The 21,882-nt window shown below is 44.5% G+C and overlaps 2 protein-coding genes across 2 annotated transcripts in view; one reads left to right on the top strand and one right to left on the bottom strand.

The window, feature by feature from the left end:
• LOC141122064 (uncharacterized) overlaps nt 1-21,882 on the bottom strand; it is a 236,834-nt gene that overhangs the window by 32,720 nt on the left and 182,232 nt on the right. The gene's annotated exons all lie outside the window — the stretch shown is intronic.
• LOC141122057 (uncharacterized) overlaps nt 9,522-21,882 on the top strand; it is a 108,169-nt gene continuing 95,808 nt past the window's right edge. Inside the window, 6 exon segments of the mRNA XM_073611853.1 lie at nt 9,522-9,579; nt 10,591-10,719; nt 11,214-11,345; nt 11,432-11,555; nt 11,672-11,769; nt 11,849-12,016. Of these exon segments, the coding sequence (XP_073467954.1) occupies nt 10,624-10,719; nt 11,214-11,345; nt 11,432-11,555; nt 11,672-11,769; nt 11,849-12,016 (618 nt within the window). The 5' untranslated portion in view covers nt 9,522-9,579; nt 10,591-10,623.

Raw genomic sequence — 21,882 nt, 5'->3', positions numbered from 1 at the left:
GGCTCCCGCTCTTCTCTTCATCTTCTTCTCTTCTTCATCTTCTTCTTCATCTTCTTCTTCATCTTCTTCTTCTTCTTCTCTTCTTCATGTCTTCTCCGGGCCGCTCCGCAGCCATGCTGTGGCATGGAGGGAGGCTCCCGCTGTGTGACGGCGTCTCTTCGTCTGACGGTTCTTAAATAACGGGGGGCGGGGCCACCCGGTGACCCCGCCCCCCTCTGACGCACGGTGACATGACGGGACTTCCCTGTGGCATTCCCCGTGACGTCACAGGGAAGTCCCGTCAAGTCACCGTGCGTCAGAGGGGGGCGGGGTCACCGGATGGCCCCGCCCCCCGTTATTTAAGAACCGTCAGACGAAGAGACGCCGTCACACAGCGGGAGCCTCCCTCCATGCCACAGCATGGCTGCGGAGCGGCCCGGAGAAGACATGAAGAAGAGAAGAAGAAGAAGAAGATGAAGAAGAAGATGAAGAAGAGAAGAAGATGAAGAGAAGAGCGGGAGCCTCCCCTCATGCCATGGGTGCGGAGCGGCCCGAGGAGAAGAAGATAGAAGACGCCGCGGAGAAGATGCTGGACGAGAACGCCGGAGGAAGAACCAGAAGAGCCAGAAGAACCAGAAGAAGAAGAAGATGAAGGAAGAAAGAAGAAGCATTTAAATAAAGGAATTGTCAAAAACTGTCTCTTGTCATTTTTAACATTTTTGACAGTTTTTTAGTGAAATGGTAGGGGTAAGTACCCCCTTACCATTTCACACAGGGGGGGGCCGGGATCTGGGGGTCCCCTTGTTAAAGGGGGCTTCCAGATTCCGATAAGCCCCCCACCCGCAGACCCCCACAACCACCGGCCACGGTTGTGAGGATGAGGCCCTTGTCCTCATCAACATGGGGACAAGGTGTTTTGGGGGGCTACCCCAAAGCACCCTCCCAATGTTGAGGGCATGTGGCCTGGTACGGTTCAGGAGGGGGGGGGCCGCACTCTCGTCCCCAACTCTTTTCCTGCGGCCTGCCAGGTTGCGTGCTCGGATAAGGGTCTGGTATGGATTTTTAGGGGACCCCACGCCGTTTTTTTTTTTTTTTTTTGGCGCGGGGTTTCCCTTAAAATCCATACCAGACCTGAAGGGCCTTGTATGGAATTTAGGGGGACCCCCACATCATTTTTTTTTTTTAATTTTGGTTCGGGGTTGCCCTGTGGGGAATTCCCATGCCGTTTTTATCAATGAACTTCTATGTGTATTGTCGGCAATGCAATAGCCGCGGGTAGTTTTAAATGTGTTTTTTCCTTCAAAATGTCATTTTGCTGTCAGACTGTTCTAAACACGGGAAACATGCGCCCCTTTACAGGCATACTATAGACACCCCCCAGGTATGAAATTTAAAGGGATATTACACTTTTATTGTTTGACTTTAAGCATTATTAAAATCACTGCTCCTGAAAAAACGGCCGGTTTTAAAACTTTTTTTTGCATTGATCCATGTCCCCTGGGGCAGGACCCAGGTCCCCAAACACTTTTATTGACAATAACTTGCATATTAGCCTTTAAAATTAGCACTTTTGATTATTCATGTTCGTGTCCCATAGACTTTAACGGTGTTCGCGTGTTCGAACGAATTTTTTTCCTGTTCGCATGTTCTGGTGCGAACCGAACAGGGGGGTGTTCGGCTCATCCCTAATGAAGAGGCGGAGCCCTGAGTGTGTATGAAAAGGCGGAGCTCTGGGTGTGTATGAAAAGGCGGAGCTCTGAGTGTGTATGAAGAGGCGGAGCCCTGAGTGTGTATGAAGAGGCGGAGCTCTGTGTGTATGAAGGGGCGGAGCTCTGATTGTGTATGAAGAGGCTGAGCTCTGAATGTGTATGAAAAGGTGGAGCTCTGAGTGTGTATAAAAAGGCGGAGCTCTGGGTGTGTATGAAGAGGTGGAGCTCTGAGTGTGTATGAAGAGGCTGAGCTCTGAGTGTGTATGAAAAGGCGGAGCTCTGGGTGTGTATGAAAAGGCGGAGCTCTGAGTGTGTATGAAAAGGCGGAGCTCTGAGTGTGTATGAAGAGGCGGAGCCCTGAGTGTGTATGAAGAGGCGGAGCCCTGAGTGTGTATGAAGAGGCGGAGCCCTGAGTGTGTATGAAGAGGCGGAGCTCTGAGTGTGTATGAAGAGGCGGAGCCCTGAGTGTGTATGAAGAGGCGGAGCCCTGAGTGTGTATGAAGAGGCGGAGCCCTGAGTGTGTATGAAGAGGCGGAGCTCTGAGTGTGTATGAAGAGGCGGAGCCCTGAGTGTGTATGAAGAGGCAGAGCTCTGAGTGTGTATGAAAAGGCGGAGCTCTGAGTGTGTATGAAGAGGCGGAGCCCTGAGTGTGTATGAAGAGGCAGAGCTCTGAGTGTGTATGAAGAGGCGGAGCCCTGAGTGTGTATGAAGAGGAGGAGCCCTGAGTGTGTATGAAGAGGCAGAGCTCTGAGTGTGTATGAAGGGGCGGAGCTCTGATTGTGTATGAAGAGGCTGAGCTCTGAGTGTGTATGAAAAGGTGGAGCTCTGAGTGTGTATAAAAAGGCGGAGCTCTGGGTGTGTATGAAGAGGTGGAGCTCTGAGTGTGTATGAAGAGGCGGAGCTCTGAGTGTGTATGAAGAGGTGGAGCTCTGAGTGTGTATAAAAAGGCGGAGCTCTGGGTGTGTATGAAGAGGTGGAGCTCTGAGTGTGTATGAAGAGGCTGAGCTCTGAGTGTGTATGAAAAGGTGGAGCTCTGAGTGTGTATGAAGGGGCGGAGCCCTGAGTGTGTAAGAAGAGGCGGAGCCCTGAGTGTGTATGAAAAGGTGGAGCTCTGAGTGTGTATGAAAAGGCGGAGCTCTGGGTGTGTATGAAAAGGCGGAGCTCTGAGTGTGTATGAAAAGGCGGAGCTCTGAGTGTGTATGAAGAGGCGGAGCCCTGAGTGTGTATGAAGAGGCGGAGCCCTGAGTGTGTATGAAGAGGCGGAGCCCTGAGTGTGTATGAAGAGGCGGAGCTCTGAGTGTGTATGAAGAGGCGGAGCCCTGAGTGTGTATGAAGAGGCGGAGCCCTGAGTGTGTATGAAGAGGCGGAGCCCTGAGTGTGTATGAAGAGGCGGAGCCCTGAGTGTGTATGAAGAGGCGGAGCTCTGAGTGTGTATGAAGAGGCGGAGCCCTGAGTGTGTATGAAGAGGCAGAGCTCTGAGTGTGTATGAAAAGGCGGAGCTCTGAGTGTGTATGAAGAGGCGGAGCCCTGAGTGTGTATGAAGAGGCAGAGCTCTGAGTGTGTATGAAGAGGCGGAGCCCTGAGTGTGTATGAAGAGGAGGAGCCCTGAGTGTGTATGAAGAGGCAGAGCTCTGAGTGTGTATGAAGAGGCGGAGCTCTGAGTGTGTATGAAGAGGCGGAGCTCTGAGTGTGTATGAAGAGGCGGAGCTCTGAGTGTATGAAGAGGCGGAGCTCTGAGTGTGTATGAAGAGGCGGAGCTCTGAGTGTGTATGAAGAGGCGGAGCTCTGAGTGTGTATGAAGAGGCGGAACTCTGAGTGTGTATGAAGAGGCGGAACTCTGAGTGTGTATGAAGAGGCGGAGCTCTGAGTGTGTATGAAGAGGCGGAGCTCTGAGTGTGTATGAAGAGGCGGAGCTCTGAGTGTGTATGAAGAGGCGGAGCTCTGAGTGTGTATGAAGAGGCGGAGCTCTGAGTGTGTATGAAGAGGAGGATCTCTGAGTTTGTATGAAGAGGCGAAGCTCTGAGTGTATATGAAGAGGCGGAGCTCTGAGTGTGTATGAAGAGGCGGAGCTCTGAGTGTGTATGAAGAGGCTGAGCTCTGAGTGTGTATGAAGAGGCTGAGCTCTGAGTGTGTATGAAGAGGCGGAGCTCTGAGTGTGTATGAAGAGGCGGAGCTTTGAGTGTGTATGAAGAGGCGGAGCTCTGAGTGTGTATGAAGAGGAGGATCTCTGAGTGTGTATGAAGAGGCGGAGCTCTGGGTGTGTATGAAGAGGCGGAGCTCTGAGTGTGTATGAAGAGGCGGAGCTCTGAGTGTGTATGAAGAGGCTGAGCTCTGAGTGTGTATGAAGAGGCGGAGCTCTGAGTGTGTATGAAGAGGCGGAGCTCTGAGTGTGTATGAAGAGGCGGAGCTAATGCTGGAACAGCGGTCGGAGGAGGAAGCCAAGTCTGGGAAGGAGACTGACAGAAAGCGCAGCAGACTTGCAGGAGTGAGCGAGGAGGATCCAGTTCCTTTGCCATCGGAGGTGAGGAGAGTGTGAAGGATGTTGGTGACTCTGGTAGATGAAAAGCTGGGAGTCATATTGCTCTGGTGAGTGGGAAAGCACTACTAAGGGGGCGCCCTCACCATCACGTGTAGGTGGAAGAAGGCATGGCCATTGGGTGGAGCCTCCGACGGTGACGTCATCACGTTTGTTCCTTCCGAGACGGGGGATGGGCGTGCAACATAGGATGTAGAGGAAGACCGATGGTTGTATCGCAACTCCGGCTTATTGTATCCACACTGCCTGTTTGCTGATAGATGACTCCTTTCTTGTAAGTGCAATACTTATGTTTTATTAAATTTTATTATCAACGTACTACACAATGGAAGTCCTTTTCGCTTTGTGTTTCTGTTTACTTATAGCAGCAGCGAGAGTCTTGGATTTTCCACAGGGGTTTGAGGGATACCATACTTCTCTAAGGCTGGGCGAGACTACTGTGGTGGTCATCGCTTTCTGGTAAGCAGGTTATCCATACACTTTGGGTGGTGATCTGGATGAACGTTGTTTGTTTTGAAGACTTCTTCTTTCTGCAATTAATTTTGCTCATCTAGTTGGACACTGTTTTTTAAGAATCTATGGACTTTTTTCTTTGATGGAACCTTGCTTTAGTTTTTTTTTTTTTCACTTTTTTCTTTTTTTCACTTTGGTATTTTCTCACCAATTTTTTATGTATATTTATATTCAGATATGTATGATTTAATTACCGCTGCATCTTTTGTTTGATATTTGCACTTTATTTGGTGTTTCTGTACTGGACTCTTTGATGTCAGCAGCTTATTTGTTATTTCACTAGTTTTTAGTTTTAGGGCAGCGTCAGCCCAGGGCTTCACACTTATAGTAATATATTTCTATCTCCCTTGGTGGGAGTGGAGATGACCCATCTATAAGGATATACAGTACATACACACACAGCACAAGGCCGTGTTCACACTACCAGACATTTCTCAGCACTGCAGTTCATCTGATCTCCACAAAGTGGTGATCTCACTTCTACCCAGAGGTCTTTATGGAAGACAGGAAGTGATGTCAGCTACAGATAGGAAGTGATGTCATGTACAGATAGGAAGGCTCCCTACCATAGCGTCCTCCCGACTAGCGCTCTTAAAGGAGTTGTAAAGGCAGAAGATGCATTAAGATAAAAAGCCTTCTGTGTGCAGCAGCCCCCCCTCAGCCCCCCTCATACTTACCTGAGCCCCCATCTCTTTTCAGCGATGTCCACGAGTGCCTCAGCCTTCCAGGACTCTCCTCCTGATTGGCTGAGACACAGCAGCAGCACCATTGGCTTCCGCTGCTGTCAATCCAAGTCAGTTAGCCAATCAGGAGAGGGGGGGGCTGAATGGGGGCTCCGTGTCTGATTGGACCCACAGAGTTGTGACTCAGCTCGGGTGCCCCCATAGCAAGGTACTTGCTGTGGGGGCATTCTACAGGTGGGAGAGCCAATGTGGGACCCAAGAAGAGGAGGATCTGGTCTGTCCTGTGCAAAACCATTACAGAGCAGGTAAGTATAACATGTTTGGTATTTTTAGAGAAAAAAAAATAAGACTTTTCAATTACTTTAAATATGCCCATCTCCTAGGGTTGTCACCTCATACCTTCAAAACTGAACACATATGAATTACATGGATTCTGTGGCTGATTAAGGTGGTAATTAAACTCACTTGGTGCCTTATCTGCATTAAATTAGTCTCAGAACCCGTTTAATTCATATGTGTTCAGGTTTAAAGAGATGAGGGGGCAACCCTACCATCCCCTCTGATGAAATAAGGAATTTATACAGCATTTACCAAACAATAAAGCCCCTGGCCCTGACGGGTTCACTGGGGAATTATTTAAATGGTTTAAAGACATTATTCATCCAGCTTTGGCAGACATATATAATAAGATTTGGTCAGACGGCACCTATTTGCCAACTGGCAATCAGGCGTATATTAAACTATTAGCTAAGAAAGGCAAAGATCCCTTAGAACCTGGGTCCTATCAACCTATCTCTTTATTAAACTTAGATATGAAAATACCTTCCAAGATTGTGACCACCTGCTTGGCTGAAATTTTACCAACTTTGATTCACCCCGTGCAATTGGGTTTTATCAAAGGCCGGACAGCCTCAATCAATAAATGTAAGGTCCTCATGATCTTGGAATGCTCCAAGTCCCATCCTTTGCGGGATTATGCGATCATCACTCTATATGCGGAGGAAGCTTTCCATAATGTCAGTCTGTAATGGCTCTCCGTTGTCCTAGACAAAATTGACTTTTCTACCTTCTTACATTTCATTCATAGTATGTATGGTTCTCCGGTGGTTAGAGTGGTGATGGCGGCCCTGATCTTCAGTGATATCCGATTAGTTAAAGGAACTTGACATAGTTGTCATTTATTGCCCCCTCTTGTTTAACATAGTACTGGGACCCTTGTCCCGATACCTGTTGGAGGTGGCTCCCTTGCATGGGGTCCCAGTGGGTAGGGTGGAGGCACGTGCAGCTTTTTTTTCTGACAATGTCCTAATTTTCTCAAATCCATCTGTTGACATTATTTTTGATGAATTCTGTTTATGTTCCAGTCTTCAAATTAACTATGATAAAATAGATATTCTCCTTTCTCACGTCCTCGGTATCAAACAACCCCTTCAGCCATTACGAAGAGCTTTATCACAAATTTAGGTGTAAAGATAGGAAGACTGCCTGCCTCTATTTACTCTTTGAAGTTTCCATCCCTGATTTAGTAGATTGTTTCAGCATTGGAGACTTGGGTGGATTTACCCATTTCACTCCTGGGAGATGTCTTTTATTCAAAATGACGAGTTTTGCCAGCTTACTTTATCCACTTCAAACTTGCCCCCTTTTTTTTAAAACACAAGGATGTTTATTTGTTGAATAGGGCCCTGTCCTCGTTCCTGTGGCAGAAAAAAAATCCTTGCATAGCATTATCCAAACGTTATCTCCCTAGGAGTAAAGGGGATACAAACTTTAAATGTTAGGGTGTATAATCTGGCCCGGCTACTAGATTGGGTTTTTCCCTCATCCCGCTACACAAATAGGTCACTGGAGTCAGAAATGGCACTTTCTTACTCCCCAGGAGGTCTACTATATTGCAAATGGAAACAACTACCTTTTGTATTTCAATACAATGTGATTCTAAGGGACACCAATATAGTGTGGCAAGAAGTTCAAAAGAAACTGGACCTTTCTCCAATCATTTCAAGGTATTTGCCCATACAGGATAACCCGATGTTCCCTGCAGGTATGCAACATGGGCCTTCACGACATGGAATCAGGATTAACATTGGTTTCTTCCTTATTTGATATGGAATCTGGCAACCCACACTCCTTCCAAACTCTGGCAAAAGACTTTCATTGCCCACCCACCACCTATTTCATCACTGGGAATGCATCAGATATGCAACATCATGCTGCCTAGACCAGACTAAAAAATTTAATTTGTCATTGGAAGACCGTTTTATCTCCACTTGGACGTTTACTATCCTCTCAACCTTAAAGCGTTTGTAACCCTAAAAAAAAATAAAAAATTGGATCCTGTATTATGAAAGCATATTATTTGGCACCCTGTATCACCTGAAATACCTGGCTTATCCTGCCTGCTTCTGCCCTCCCCCTGTAAACTTACCACAGTTTATCATGGCTGCTGAGCCCTGTCACCGAGGTCAGTTTATGTGCCACCTTCATCCGCAGCTCTCCTTTCTGCTCTCCCCCATCCTCACCCCCTCCCCTCCCTGTCTGTCAGCTAGTAACAGTGCCCCTCCCCCCTCCTTCAGCTGAAATTACAGTGTAAATGACATGCAATCCCCTCTGTTAGAAAGCATCCTATGCTGCAGTGTCTGTGCTTTGTAAAACATTTGCCCATTTCTACCTGAATTCACAGCGCCGCTAGGCACTCAGATGACTCCTCGCTTCTCCTGTCCTCCCCGGCTGACATCTTGGCTCTCTCCTCCTTTCCTCACCACTGAAGTCAGCTGGGGATTCTCGGCCCCTCCCACTCTAGCTGTCAGATCGGGAGAGGGATCAGCGAGGAGTCCCGCGAGCTCTGAGTAGTGCTGTGAATTCAGGTAGAAATGGGCATTTTTCCTACAAAGCACTTATACTGCAGCATAGGACTCTTTCTAACAGAGGGGATTGCATGTAATTTACTAAGTGGCTTCACAACCACCTTAAGTTTATGTCCCCTTTCGGTCGTTCATCGGCAGCTAACTGGAGCAAAGTCTTTCCAGTTAAATTGCTCACACCCTTTTTGGCTCTTCCCACCTCTCTCTAACTTTTGGAACCAGGTGATTACCTTCATCTACAGAGTCACCCAACGGTATATCCCGAATGACCCCTTTTTATTCCTTTTTGGGTATGATAGCTCTCGTACACACAAGCCGCCATCATCACAGCAGAGAATCGCTCACTGACAAGGGATCACAATTGGCCTGCTAGTGGCACGAAGGGTCATTCTAAAAAAAAAAGGAATTAAAAACCTTGTTCTAGCATGAAAAGCTTGACCTGGAAATGTGCAATAAGTTTTACTTCCAGATGGCAAATATTTATCGATTCCACCTTTTCCGACTCAGAAGTGCTGGCTTTATTCACTTCATTTTGTTATGATCAAGATCAAGTCCTGCAACGTTCTGAGAGTTCTAGTAGCTAGATCTAGCTATATTCTTCATTCCAACCACTAGCCTTATCTTAGGGTCAGGAGATGCACTGCTTTTAGGGCACCTTTCTGGACCCTATGTGAGGTCTGTCACCCTTCCTCTGTTCCCATTAATCCACGTCTCCTTGATCTTAGCAACGTTTGATACCCTACTTTCCTATCGGTTGTTGCCTCAATCAGTTGTGGTTTTCAAATATATTCTCATTCCTTGTATCTGCTATCTGCTATCCTCTGTCTGTTGAGGTGTCTTGTCACCTCTGTATTTTGTAATTTGCAAATTTTAATCAAATTTATATATAAAAAAAAATGTATAACAGAAACTAAGAAAAATGTTCAGTCTTTTTTCATTTGTAGCTCAAAAAAATAAACAACCCAGCGGTGATTAAATACCACCAAAAGAAATCTCTATTGGTGTGAAAAAAATGATAAAACTGTTATATGGGTACAGTGTCGCATGAAAGGGGGTTGAAAGTGTCCAATATTGAGGTGGTTAAAGGAATGGTTACTATGAGACATTTCTTGGGGCTGCAGTTCCTCTAAACTCCACAAGGTGGTGATCTCACTCATATCCAGACAGGACGTTTCTATGGAATACAGGCAGGAAGTGATGTCAGGTACAGATAGGAAGTGATGTCAGGTACATACAGGAAGTTCCATGCGATAGGAAATAGGAGACGTTACTGGAATAAAGAAGCAACAGAGGAGGTAATAAGATCTTATTTTCTATTTACACCCAGTAACCCCCCCGTCATGTCCGTCCTCTTCCTCCATAGTCACTGTGATGTCTTTTATCTCCAGAAGATGATGTTACACACATATATAGTGTGGAAATGTAGAATAACCCCGTATATTACAATGAGGGAATTTATGGTCTGTACTAAGGATGCGTTCCGGCGAGTTCGCACAGCCCACGTGCAGAGCCCGCCAGGAAGTCGGCACTGCGGAGCGCTAATCACAGGCAGTGAGACATTTCCTGATCTCTGCAGCCGCACATCAGGACAACGTCTCACTGCCTGTGATTAGCGCATCACAGTGCCGACTTCCTGGCGTGCTCTGCACGTGGGCTGTGTGAACACGCCGGAGCTCATCCTTAGTCTGTACCACGAGGGGAGTTATTGATGTCAGTAAATGTCGGTTCCAGACATTGTATGTGGGGGGAATGAAATGATAATTAAAGGTTGGGATTAGAGAAGATTTCTGTAAGATTTTACACGGGAATGATCAGCGCCCCCTCCAGAGACACTGAAAGGGGCTGGATTTTGGGGGGATGAGATGGTGAACCTGGAGTGGGGGAGGGGACAATTTTATCAAAAAGACATCCAGATGGGAATCAAAATGCATTTTTCAGCTGAATACAATTGTTCCGGCTGGACTGAATATTCATATTGAGCTGTTTGCTTTTGATTCATCTTTTTTATACATTTTTATATAATTCTACCAGTTATTTATGATTACAAATAAAGTTTTGTATGAATTTAGTGATATATGATGATATAGAAGATGTAATTCTGGGCTATAAATGGAATCTAGGTGGGGGGTAGGAGCGCATTTTAACCTCTACTTCTGCCAATAGCCCTCCTGGACAATGATTGGTGTTTTCCAATCCAAACACATCGGATGTCACCAGGTTAGGAGAGGCGCCCTCTCTGTTTACATCATATTCTATTATTATGTGACCAATACCATCCAAATAATTCTTACTTTAATTTCCCAAAGTTATCCATCTACAAAGAAACCTGTATAGATCAAATGACGGCACCAATGAGGATGGAGGAGAACCGGAGTCACATGACTGAGAAGATACTAAACCTCACCCTGGAGATCATCTACCTGCTCACCGGAGAGGTGAGGAGGATTCTGGAAGGTCACATGACACATCACTCTTATCTCTATTAATAAAACACAGACCTGACTGGAGAGGTGAGGAGGATTCTGGGAGGTCACATGACATCACTCTTATCTCTATTAATAAAACACAGACCTTACCGGAGCGGTGAGGAGGATTCTGGGAGGTCACATGACATCACTCTTATCTCTATTAATAAAAAACAGACTTGACCGGAGAAGTGAGGAGGATTCTGGGAGGTCACATGACATCACTCTTATCTCTATTAATAAAACACAGACCTGACCGGAGAGGTGAGGAGGATTCTGGAAGGTCACATGACATCACTCTTATCTCTATTAATAAAACACAGACCTGACCGGAGAGGTGAGGAGGATTCTGGGAGGTCACATGACATCACACTTATCTCTAGTAATAAAACACAGACCTGACCGGAGAGGTGAGGAGGATTCTGGGATTCTAACATGATATTCCTATTGGTTCCTCAATACAGAGATTTCCTCTTGTGAAGTCAGGTGATCATATGACCATCACAGTGCCTCCATGTGACTCCCTAAAACCTGAGAGACACAACATGGAGAAGATTCTAGAAGTCACCAAGAAGATGGAGCTGCTGACAAGAGAGGTAAGCGGTGCTGGGAATTCTGGGACATTGTCCAGTAACAGACAAGGGATGTGTCTGGATGGTGACTGTATCATTGTGTGTGTCAGGTTCCTATAAGGTGTCAGGATGTCACTGTCTATTTCTCCATGGAGGAGTGGGAGTATTTAGAAGGACACAAGGATCTCTACAAGGACGTCATGATGGACAATCAGCCGCCCCTCACATCACCGGGTAAGAGGAGACTTTATTGTAAAGGAGAGAGCAGTACGGAGGGTCCACCTAGATCCCCCATCATCTGATAAACACATAGAAACAATGTATTCAGTCAGTGTGTGTGTTTCCTACAGATGGATCCAGTAATGGGAACCCACCAGAGAGATGTCCCCGTCCTCTGTATTCCAGGGATTCCACACAGGAAGATCACACCATACCTTACTATCATCAGGTAGATGATTGACAATTATTGGTAGTTCTGATTTTTACACAGCATGTTTGTTACAATGAATGTTTTATTATATATTCAGAGTGGAAACCTCGGGGATGATAATATTGATGTTAAAGAAGAGTATAAAGAGGAGGATGAAGAGTATGGAGTGATGGAGCCACCTAATACCAGGAACCCACCAGAGAGATGTCCCCGTCCTCTGTATTCCCGGGATTCCACACAGAAAGATTACACCATCCCTCACTGTTAAAAGGTTGGTGGGATGGATCATCTAGAACATGGACTTGAGGAGACAGGGGGGTTTATTTACAAAAGGCAAATCCACTGTGCACTTGGAGGTTCAGTCGCTGTAGATCTGAGGGGAACATAGAAGGAAAATAAAAAAACAGCATTTTTGCTTGCATATGATTGAATGATATAAATCAGCAGAGCTTCCCCTCAGATCTTCAGCGACTGCACTTCCATGTGCACTTGTAGTGCATAGTGGATTTGCCTTCAGTAAAGAATTTTTTATGTGATGTGATTTTTTAGATGATATTCTCTGTCATTTTCTTGATTTAGAGTGGAGATCCAATTGATATAGAATTTGAGGTTAAAGCAGAAGAAGAAGAGAGGTATGTGAGGGATGATCAGCAGTCTATGGAGGAGGATGGAATAACGGGGACATTTATAGAGGAGGACACTCCTACAGAGATCAGCACAGGTGGGTCATTAACACTAAATACATTCCTCCACCCATAATGCTCACTGATTGGTCTAGAGTAGGATGGGGACTGGGTGATATCAGCCTGTAATCCCCTGGTCACTTTCCTGAGCTGTGTTCCCTGTCCTGAGATTCTGGGGTTCAGCTGGCAAGCCAATGGTCTTCTACCCCATGCCCCGGTATGACAAGATGTCTGACAGAACAATTTCCCCCAGGATTACTTGCTCTGTTATTTGCTGGCTGTGCCGGGTGGAGGGATATGTCTGTATAGTCTCAGACCCAAGTCACTGAGTGCAGTCTCAGGAGATGGGAGGCAGCGGTGTTGGACCTCTGCAACTTGTCTCATGTAAACATTTAATCTTCCACTGATTACTAAATACCAATATTATTAGTCCCGACTCTTACACTATATATTGTACATTACATACTCCTGACCCTCCTGCACTTTGTAGTTTATGTTGTACATTACATCATTCTGATAATATATATAAGATATATATGCAAACATGATACAGGAGATGGTCAGAGACTGTAGACATGATACAGGAGATGGTCAGAGACTGCAGACATGATACAGGAGATGGTCAGAGACTGCAGATATGATGCAGGAGATCAATGCAACCTCACCAGTGCCCGTCATGCAGCCTCACCAGTACCCGGGCAATTCAGATCCGCTCTGTGGGAGGGAGGGGAGGAGGGAGGGGAGGACTGGGGCCAGGATGACACCCCCGCAATGGGTGGCCCCGTTTACCACTCCATTATCGGCAATATTTTTCTTTGGGTAATGTGCCGAAAACACAATTTTCGGCAGTTTTTTTTTGGCAGCCGAAATTTCTGTGCATCCCGAGAGGTAAGTATGATAAGTTTGTTTAAAAAAGAAATCCAACATTTACAATGACTTTAAGGGCTCTGTGCAGGAAGATCAGCATCTGACCCCAGAGAAGGTGGAGGCTGATAGACTGGAGGTGATAGAAAGCATTACTATTACATAAAGTAAAAGTTTACTAGTATTGTGCATTATATATAAAATTATTATATCCATGAACAAAAAGTCTCAGCTTTCAGTATTACTTTAATATAAAAGTCCCCCCTCCCCCTCTAACCTCCATATATCATCATGTGTGACTCCCAGGTAAAATCCCCATATATCCTACTTCTGGGTGTATTTATTATTATATATATGGTATAAGATATATTACTTTTACTATTTCACAGTATAAATGAATCCCTTATAGTAGTGATTATTTGCTGTTTTTGTACTATAAAGGACTATTTTTTTTAACCCCATCATATCAGATGATTAAACAAAATCATGCTGCTGCTACTAAATGTCCTATGCTGGCCATACACGGATCAATTTTTGGACGAGAATATTCACACAAATATTTGTATGAAAATTATTTGAACATTCGATGAATGGACGAGTGTAATTAGAAAATTCCAATTGCTTTTAACATTCAATCATAAAATTAATGTAACTTCTGACCACAAACCATATACACTATTTGAAAATTTGTTTGATGGAGAAAAGTTTTCTGTTCTTCTCCTTTGAATTTTCCCGTCACTGTGATGAAAAATGAACGCCGATTTGACCCCACCAATGCTTAGAAAATTGGATGAATGTTTTTTTGAAAGAAAAATGAGTTTGTGTACGTCCAGCATAAGTGACATCAGGTGCAGGGAGCTTGTACCCACATACCTGTCTATGACAAGGGAGTCTGTCATCCATCATATTATATTACACTCCTGTCTGATCATCTGCAAAACAGCGTTTTACCTCTTTTTTACATTTTAATAATGTTGATCTCTGATTCTGATATGTAGCAGATTCTCCCTCTAATAATACATCGATCTGTCTGTTATTCTCAGAGTGGATTAAATATCCAACTATATATCTGGATATTTATATTCACCGCTGTATATAGATATTCAAGAATATTAACTAAATTATACACCAACCTTTTTTTGAGGTTTTTATCCAATTAGTCGATTAATCGAAACAATAATCGGCCAACTAATCAATTCTGAAAATAATAATTAGTTGCTGCCCTACAGAAGACCCATTTACTAGTTACCTTGAGGGGGGAATTGTAAGATCCTCAGAGACAAAGCTGCCTGATGTGGGCGGAGTCCTGGTTTAGGGGAACCAATCTACTCATGTCTAGTAATAATCTTTTTATTTCTATTTTAGTAGATGGACGGGAGATGAGGAAAACCTCAGAGGATTGTCTCACTTTGTCTCCAGACTGTAAAGTAGAAGATGAGGACATCACACAGTATAGTCCAGGAGAAAACCCGACTACCTCAAATGTCCATCCGGCACCACACAGTGTAGATGGACCATCGTATTCCTCTTATCCTGAGGAACCTCAGACTGTGAGGGATGGTGCCGTTTTTCCAACAGAGAAGAGCTTTTCCTGTACTGAGTGCAGGAAGTGTTTCCATTTTAAATACCATCTTAATAGGCATAAAAGATCTCACACAGGAGAGAAGCCGCATTCCTGTTCTGAGTGCGGGAAATGTTTTTCACATAAGTTCCATCTTTTCACACATCAGAGATCTCACACGGGGGAGAAGCCATATTCCTGTCCTGAGTGTGGGAAATGTTTTTCACAGAAGTCCAGTTTTAACACACATCAGAGATCTCACACAGGGAACAAGCCGCATTCCTGTCCTGAGTGTGGGAAATGTTTTTCATTGAAGTCCATTCTTTACAAACATCAGAGATCTCACACCGGGGAGAAGCCGTATTCCTGTCCTGAGTGTGGGAAAGGTTTTTCACAGAAGTCCAATCTTTACACACTTCAGAGATCTCACACAGGGGAGAAGCCGTATTCCTGTCCTGAGTGCAGGAAATGCTTTATACAAAAATCAGACCTTGTCAGCCATCACAGATCTCACATGGGGCAGATGCCAAATTCCTGTTCTGAGTGTGGGAAATGTTTTTCACAGAAGTCCAGTTTTAACACACATCAGAGATCTCACACAGGACAGAAGCTGTATTCCTGTCCTGAGTGTGGGAAATGTTTTTCACAGGAGTCCAGTCTTTACACACATCAGAGATCTCACGTGGGGGAGAAGCTGTATTCCTGTCCTGAGTGTGGGAAATGTTTTTCAGTAAAGTCCCGTCTTTACAAACATCAGAGATCTCACACAGGGGAGAAGCCGTATTCCTGTCCTGTGTGCACGAAATGTTTTTCAGATAAGTCCCATCTTTACAGCCATCAGAGATCTCACACGGGGGAGAAGCCGTATTACTGTCCTGAGTGCGGGAAAGATTTTTCACAGAAGTCCAATCTTTCCACACATCAGAGATCTCACACGGGGGAGAAGCCGTATTCCTGTCCTGAGTGCGGGAAATGTTTTTCACAGGAGGTCCATCTTTACAGACATCAGAGATCTCACACGGGGGAGAAGCCACTTTCCTGTCCTGAGTGAGGGAATTGTTTCTCACTGAACTTCAGTCTTTCTGTACATCAGAGATCTCACACAGGGAGAAGCCGTATTCCTGTCCTGAGTGAGGGAATTGTTCCTCACTGAAGTCCTGTCTTCCTGTACATCAGGGATCCCACACAACCCTCGAGGTGTATTAGTGCCTTGAGTGCGGGAAAGGTCTTCTATATAAATGTTGCTGGAAATCACAGCTCTCATGTGGGGAAGAAGCACACCCTGATATACACCTCAGATATACTCCATGGCTGATCTTCATCATGTAAGAAACAGTTCATAAGGAGATCAGAGATCACCAAAGACATGGATGAAGTGTTGTACCATGTTGGCCATTGATAGCAGGAGAAAAATAAAAATAGAGTCATTACCTTCCATTGGCTGAGTACATTTTGTGGTGGAAGATTTCACAAACACTTAGAGATCTGTTAAAAAAAAAGAAGCGTTGAACAGTTATGACCGGCATTCACCCAGCCATGATGAATATTGGCCGTATTTTATTTCATACACTGATTTCCTTGACTCCATCTAATGATCATAATGCAGTATTGCACTAATTGAGGTATTTCAGGAAAAATACCCGATTATGGCCACTAGATGGAGCTGATGATCATAGGAAATCACTGTGTTAAATCACAGCCAGAAATTGTAACAGCTGGATGAATGATTGTCACATTAGTCCAATACATTTTTTGAAAAATAGACCTCTTATTTTCCTTCATCAGACATGTCTTCATACTAATACTTGAGATCATACTCAGTGGCAAATGTAGTGTTTTCTATTTTAAATCAATAGAAATTATTCGACCAGCAAACAGCCAATTAAACTCAATTTTCCCCTCATTCACACAGAAGCAATGTACATGTATTTTCATTGGGTGAATTTATTATGTAAATTATTTATGAATAGACCCCTAAATGTCAGGAGATGTTTATATAAAGATGGGAAGTATGTAGCAGATAAATGAATAGACCTCCTAGCAATGTTATTACCAGGCTGCAGCTAGGGGGAGCTCTAATGATTAGAGCGTGACCACAGCAGAGTGATTCCATCTAGCTCCCATTAACCCTTTCACTGCCAGAGCTGGTTTTCCATTATTTTTGCACACATGGTAATATGGAGATTTTGGGCCTGAAGATTAGATAAAACCCCAAACATATATTTTCTGAAAGCAGAGACCCTGGAGAATAAAATGGTGGTAATTGTTAAGGTGTTCCTCGTACACAAATGTCACCTTCATATCCAGGTTTATTTTCTACTTTCCCCCATTTTCTATGGTGTGATCTTTTCTACAATACTTTGTTATAATAATGTAACACGTTGTGTATTGTATTGTACACAAATTAATAATGACTTCGTCTCCACATTCTAGACAAGTAATCATCCTGACCAATTGGATTTCTACCTTTACTATTTCCTGATTCTATGACTGCAATCTTGTTATAAGTAAAATTATAATAAAAAATGTTTTGAACAAAAATAAAAGTTGTGTGTCGGTGCAATGATGAAAATCGTTGGTACCCAAAATTGCTCATAGATGACGCTTTAAATCCTTTACAGGTCATCAGGATAGAGATAAACAGAAATAATGGCCCAGACTGCAGTGGTCAGGAACATGTCATATACAGTCCTGTGTATAGAGTGCAGTGGTCAGGAACATATCATATACAGCCCTGTGTATAGAGTGCAGTGGTCAGGAACATGTCATATACAGTCCTGTGTATAGAGTGCGGTGGTCAGGAACTATCATATACAGTCCTGTGTATAGAGTGCGGTGGTCAGGAACATGTCATATACAGTCCTGTGTATAGAGTGCGGTGGTCAGGAACATGTCATATACAGTCCTGTGTATAGAGTGCGGTGGTCAGGAACATGTCATATACAGTGCTGTGTATAGAGTGCGGTGGTCAGGAACATGTCATATACAGTCCTGTCTATAGAGTGCGGTGGTCAGGAACATGTCATATACAGTCCTGTGTATAGAGTGCAGTGGTCAGGACCATGTCATATACAGTCCAGTGTATAGAGTGCAGTGGTCAGGAACATGTCATATACAGTCCTGTGAATACAGTGCAGTGGTCGGGAACATGTCATATACAGTCCTGTGTATAGAGTGCAGTGGTCGGGAACATGTCATATACAGTCCTGTGTATAGAGTGCAGTGGTCGGGAACATGTCATATACAGTCCTGTGTATAGAGTGCGGTGGTCAGGAACATGTCATATACAGTTCTGTGTATAGAGTGCGGTGGTCAGGAACATGTCATATACAGTCCTGTGTATAGAGTGCGGTGGTCAGGAACATGTCATATACAGTCCTGTGTATAGAGTGCGGTGGTCAGGAACATGTCATATACAGTCCTGTGTATAGAGTGCAGTCGTCAGGAACATGTCATATACAGTGCTGTGTATAGAGTGCGGTGGTCAGGAACATGTCATATACAGTCCTGTGTATAGAGTGCGGTGGTCAGGAACATGTCATATACAGTCCTGTGTATAGAGTGCAGTGGTCAGGAACATGTCATATACAGTCCTGTTTATAGAGTGCAGTGGTCAGGAACATGTCATATACAGTCCTGTGTATACAGTGCAGTGGTCAGGAACATGTCATATACAGTCCTGTGTATTGAGTACAGTGGTCGGGAACATGTCATATACAGTCCTGTGTATAGAGTGCAGTGGTCGGGAACATGTCATATACAGTCCTGTGTATAGAGTGTAGTGGTCAGGAACATGTCATATACAGTCCTGTGTATAGAGTGCAGTGGTCAGGAACATATCATATACAGTCCTGTGTATAGAGTGCAGTGGTCAGGAACATGTCATATACAGTCCTGTGTATAGAGTGCAGTGGTCAGGAACATGTCATATACAGCCCTGTGTATAGAGTGCAGTGGTCAGGAACATGTCATATACAGCCCTGTGTATAGAGTGCAGTGGTCAGGAACATGTCATATACAGTCCTGTGTATAGAGTGCAGTGGTCAGGAGTATGTTGTATACACCCCTGTGTATAGAGTGCAGTGGTCAGGAACATTTCATATACAGCCCTGTGTATAGAATGCAGTAGTCAGGAACATGTCATATACAGTCCTGTGTATAGAGTGCGGTGGTCAGGAACACGTCATATACAGCCCTGTGTATAGAGTGCAGTGGTCAGGAACATGTCATATACAGTCCTGTGTATAGAGTGCAGTGGTCAGGAACATATCATATACAGTCCTGTTTATAGAGTGCAGTGGTCAGAAACATATCATATACAGTCCTGTTTATAGAGTGCAGTGGTCAGGAACATGTCATATACAGTCCTGTGTATAGAGTGCGGTAGTCAGGAACATGTCATATACAGTCCTGTGTATAGAGTGCGGTGGTCAGGAACATGTCATATACAGTCCTGTGTATAGAGTGCGGTGGTCAGGATCATGTCATATACAGTCCTGTTATAGAGTGCGGTGGTCAGGAACATGTCATATACAGTCCTGTGTATAGAATGCAGTGGTCAGGAACATGTCATATACAGCCCTGTGTATAGAGTGCAGTGGTCAGGAACATGTCATATGCAGCCCTGTGTATAGAGTGCAGTGGTCAGGAACATGTCATATACAGTCCTGTGTATAGAGTGCAGTGGTCAGGAACATGTCATATACAGTCCTGTGTATAGAGTGCAGTGGTCAGGAACGTGTCATATGCAGCCCTGTGTATAGAGTGCGGTGGTCAGGAACATGTCATATACAGTCCTGTGTATAGAGTGCAGTGATCAGGAACATGTCATATACAGTCCTGTGTATAGAGTGCGGTGGTCAGGAACATGTCATATACAGTCCTGTGTATAGAGTGCGGTGGTCAGGAACATGTCATATACAGCCCTGTGTATAGAGTGCAGTGGTCAGGAACGTGTCATATACAGTCCTGTGTATAGAGTGTGGTGGTCAGGAACATGTCATATTAAGCCCTGTGTATAGAGTGCAGTGGTCAGGAACATGTCATATACAGCCCTGTGTATAGAGTGTGGTGGTCAGGAACATGTCATATACAGCCCTGTGTATAGAGTGCAGTGGTCAGGAACATGTCATATACAGTCCTGTGTATAGAGTGCAGTGGTCAGGAACATGTCATATATAGTCCTGTGTATAGAGTGCAGTGGTCAGGAACATGTCATATACAGTCCTGAGTATAGAGTGCAGTGGTCAGGAACATGTCATATACAACCCTGTGTATAGAGTGCAGTGGTCAGGAACATGTCATATACAGCCCTGTGTATAGAGTGCAGTGGTCAGGAACATGTCATATACAGTCCTGTGTATAGAGTGCAGTGGTCAGGAGTATGTTGTATACACCCCTGTGTATAGAGTGCAGTGGTCAGGAACATTTCATATACAGCCCTGTGTATAGAGTGCAGTAGTCAGGAACATGTCATATACAGTCCTGTGTATAGAGTGCGGTGGTCAGGAACACGTCATATACAGCCCTGTGTATAGAGTGCAGTGGTCAGGAACATGTCATATACAGTCCTGTGTATAGAGTGCAGTGGTCAGGAACATATCATATACAGTCCTGTTTATAGAGTGCAGTGGTCAGGAACATGTCATATACAGTCCTGTGTATAGAGTGCGGTAGTCAGGAACATGTCATATACAGTCCTGTGTATAGAGTGCGGTGGTCAGGAACATGTCATATACAGTCCTGTGTATAGAGTGCGGTGGTCAGGATCATGTCATATACAGTCCTGTTATAGAGTGCGGTGGTCAGGATCATGTCATATACAGTCCTGTTATAGAGTGCGGTGGTCAGGAACATGTCATATACAGTCCTGTGTATAGAGTGCAGTGGTCAGGAACATGTCATATACAGTCCTGTGTATAGAATGCAGTGGTCAGGAACATGTCATATACAGCCCTGTGTATAGAGTGCAGTGGTCAGGAACATGTCATATGCAGCCCTGTGTATAGAGTGCAGTGATCAGGAACATGTCATATACAGTCCTGTGTATAGAGTGCGGTGGTCAGGAACATGTCATATACAGCCCTGTGTATAGAGTGCAGTGGTCAGGAACGTGTCATATACAGTCCTGTGTATAGAGTGTGGTGGTCAGGAACATGTCATATACAGCCCTGTGTATAGAGTGCAGTGGTCAAGAACATGTCATATACAGCCCTGTGTATAGAGTGTGGTGGTCAGGAACATGTCATATACAGCCCTGTGTATAGAGTGCAGTGGTCAGGAACATGTCATATACAGTCCTGTGTATAGAGTGCAGTGGTCAGGAACATGTCATATACAGTCCTGTGTATAGAGTGCAGTGGTCAGGAACATGTCATATACAGTCCTGTGTATAGAGTGTAGTGGTCAGGAACATGTCATATACAGTCCTGTGTATAGAGTGCAGTGGTCAGGAACATGTCATATACAGTCCTGTGTATAGAGTGCGGTGGTCGGGAACATGTCATATACAGTCCTGTGTATAGAGTGCAGTGGTCGGGAACATGTCATATACAGTCCTATATATAGAGTGCAGTGGTCAGGAACATGTCATATACAGTCCTGTGTATAGAGTGCAGTGGTCAGGAACATGTCATATACAGTCCTGTGTATAGAGTGCAGTGGTCAGGAACATGTCATATACAGTCCTGTGTATAGAGTGCAGTGGTCAGGAACATGTCATATACAGTCCTGTGTATAGAGTGCGGTGGTCAGAAACATGTCATATACAGTCCTGTGTATAGAGTGTGGTGGTCAGGAACATGTCATATACAGTCCTGTGTATAGAGTGCAGTGTCTCTGCTCCCAGCTATGGAAATAAGAAAAAATACTGCGCTAACTATTAAGAGGTAATCAAACAACACACAAATATGTGAAAATAATAAAAGCTGCTACATAAGAATGTGACAAATATTCAAATGGGAATTGAGTGAAAATGAAGCGTTAGAAACTGTAAACCATGAAGAGTGTAGTCCCTGCAGATCC

Source organism: Aquarana catesbeiana, unplaced genomic scaffold (assembly GCF_042186555.1).
Source record: "Aquarana catesbeiana isolate 2022-GZ unplaced genomic scaffold, ASM4218655v1 unanchor237, whole genome shotgun sequence".
NCBI lineage: Eukaryota > Metazoa > Chordata > Amphibia > Anura > Ranidae > Aquarana > Aquarana catesbeiana.
Note: the sequence above shows the minus strand (reverse complement) of the source record. Positions and strands in the feature narration are given on the sequence as shown.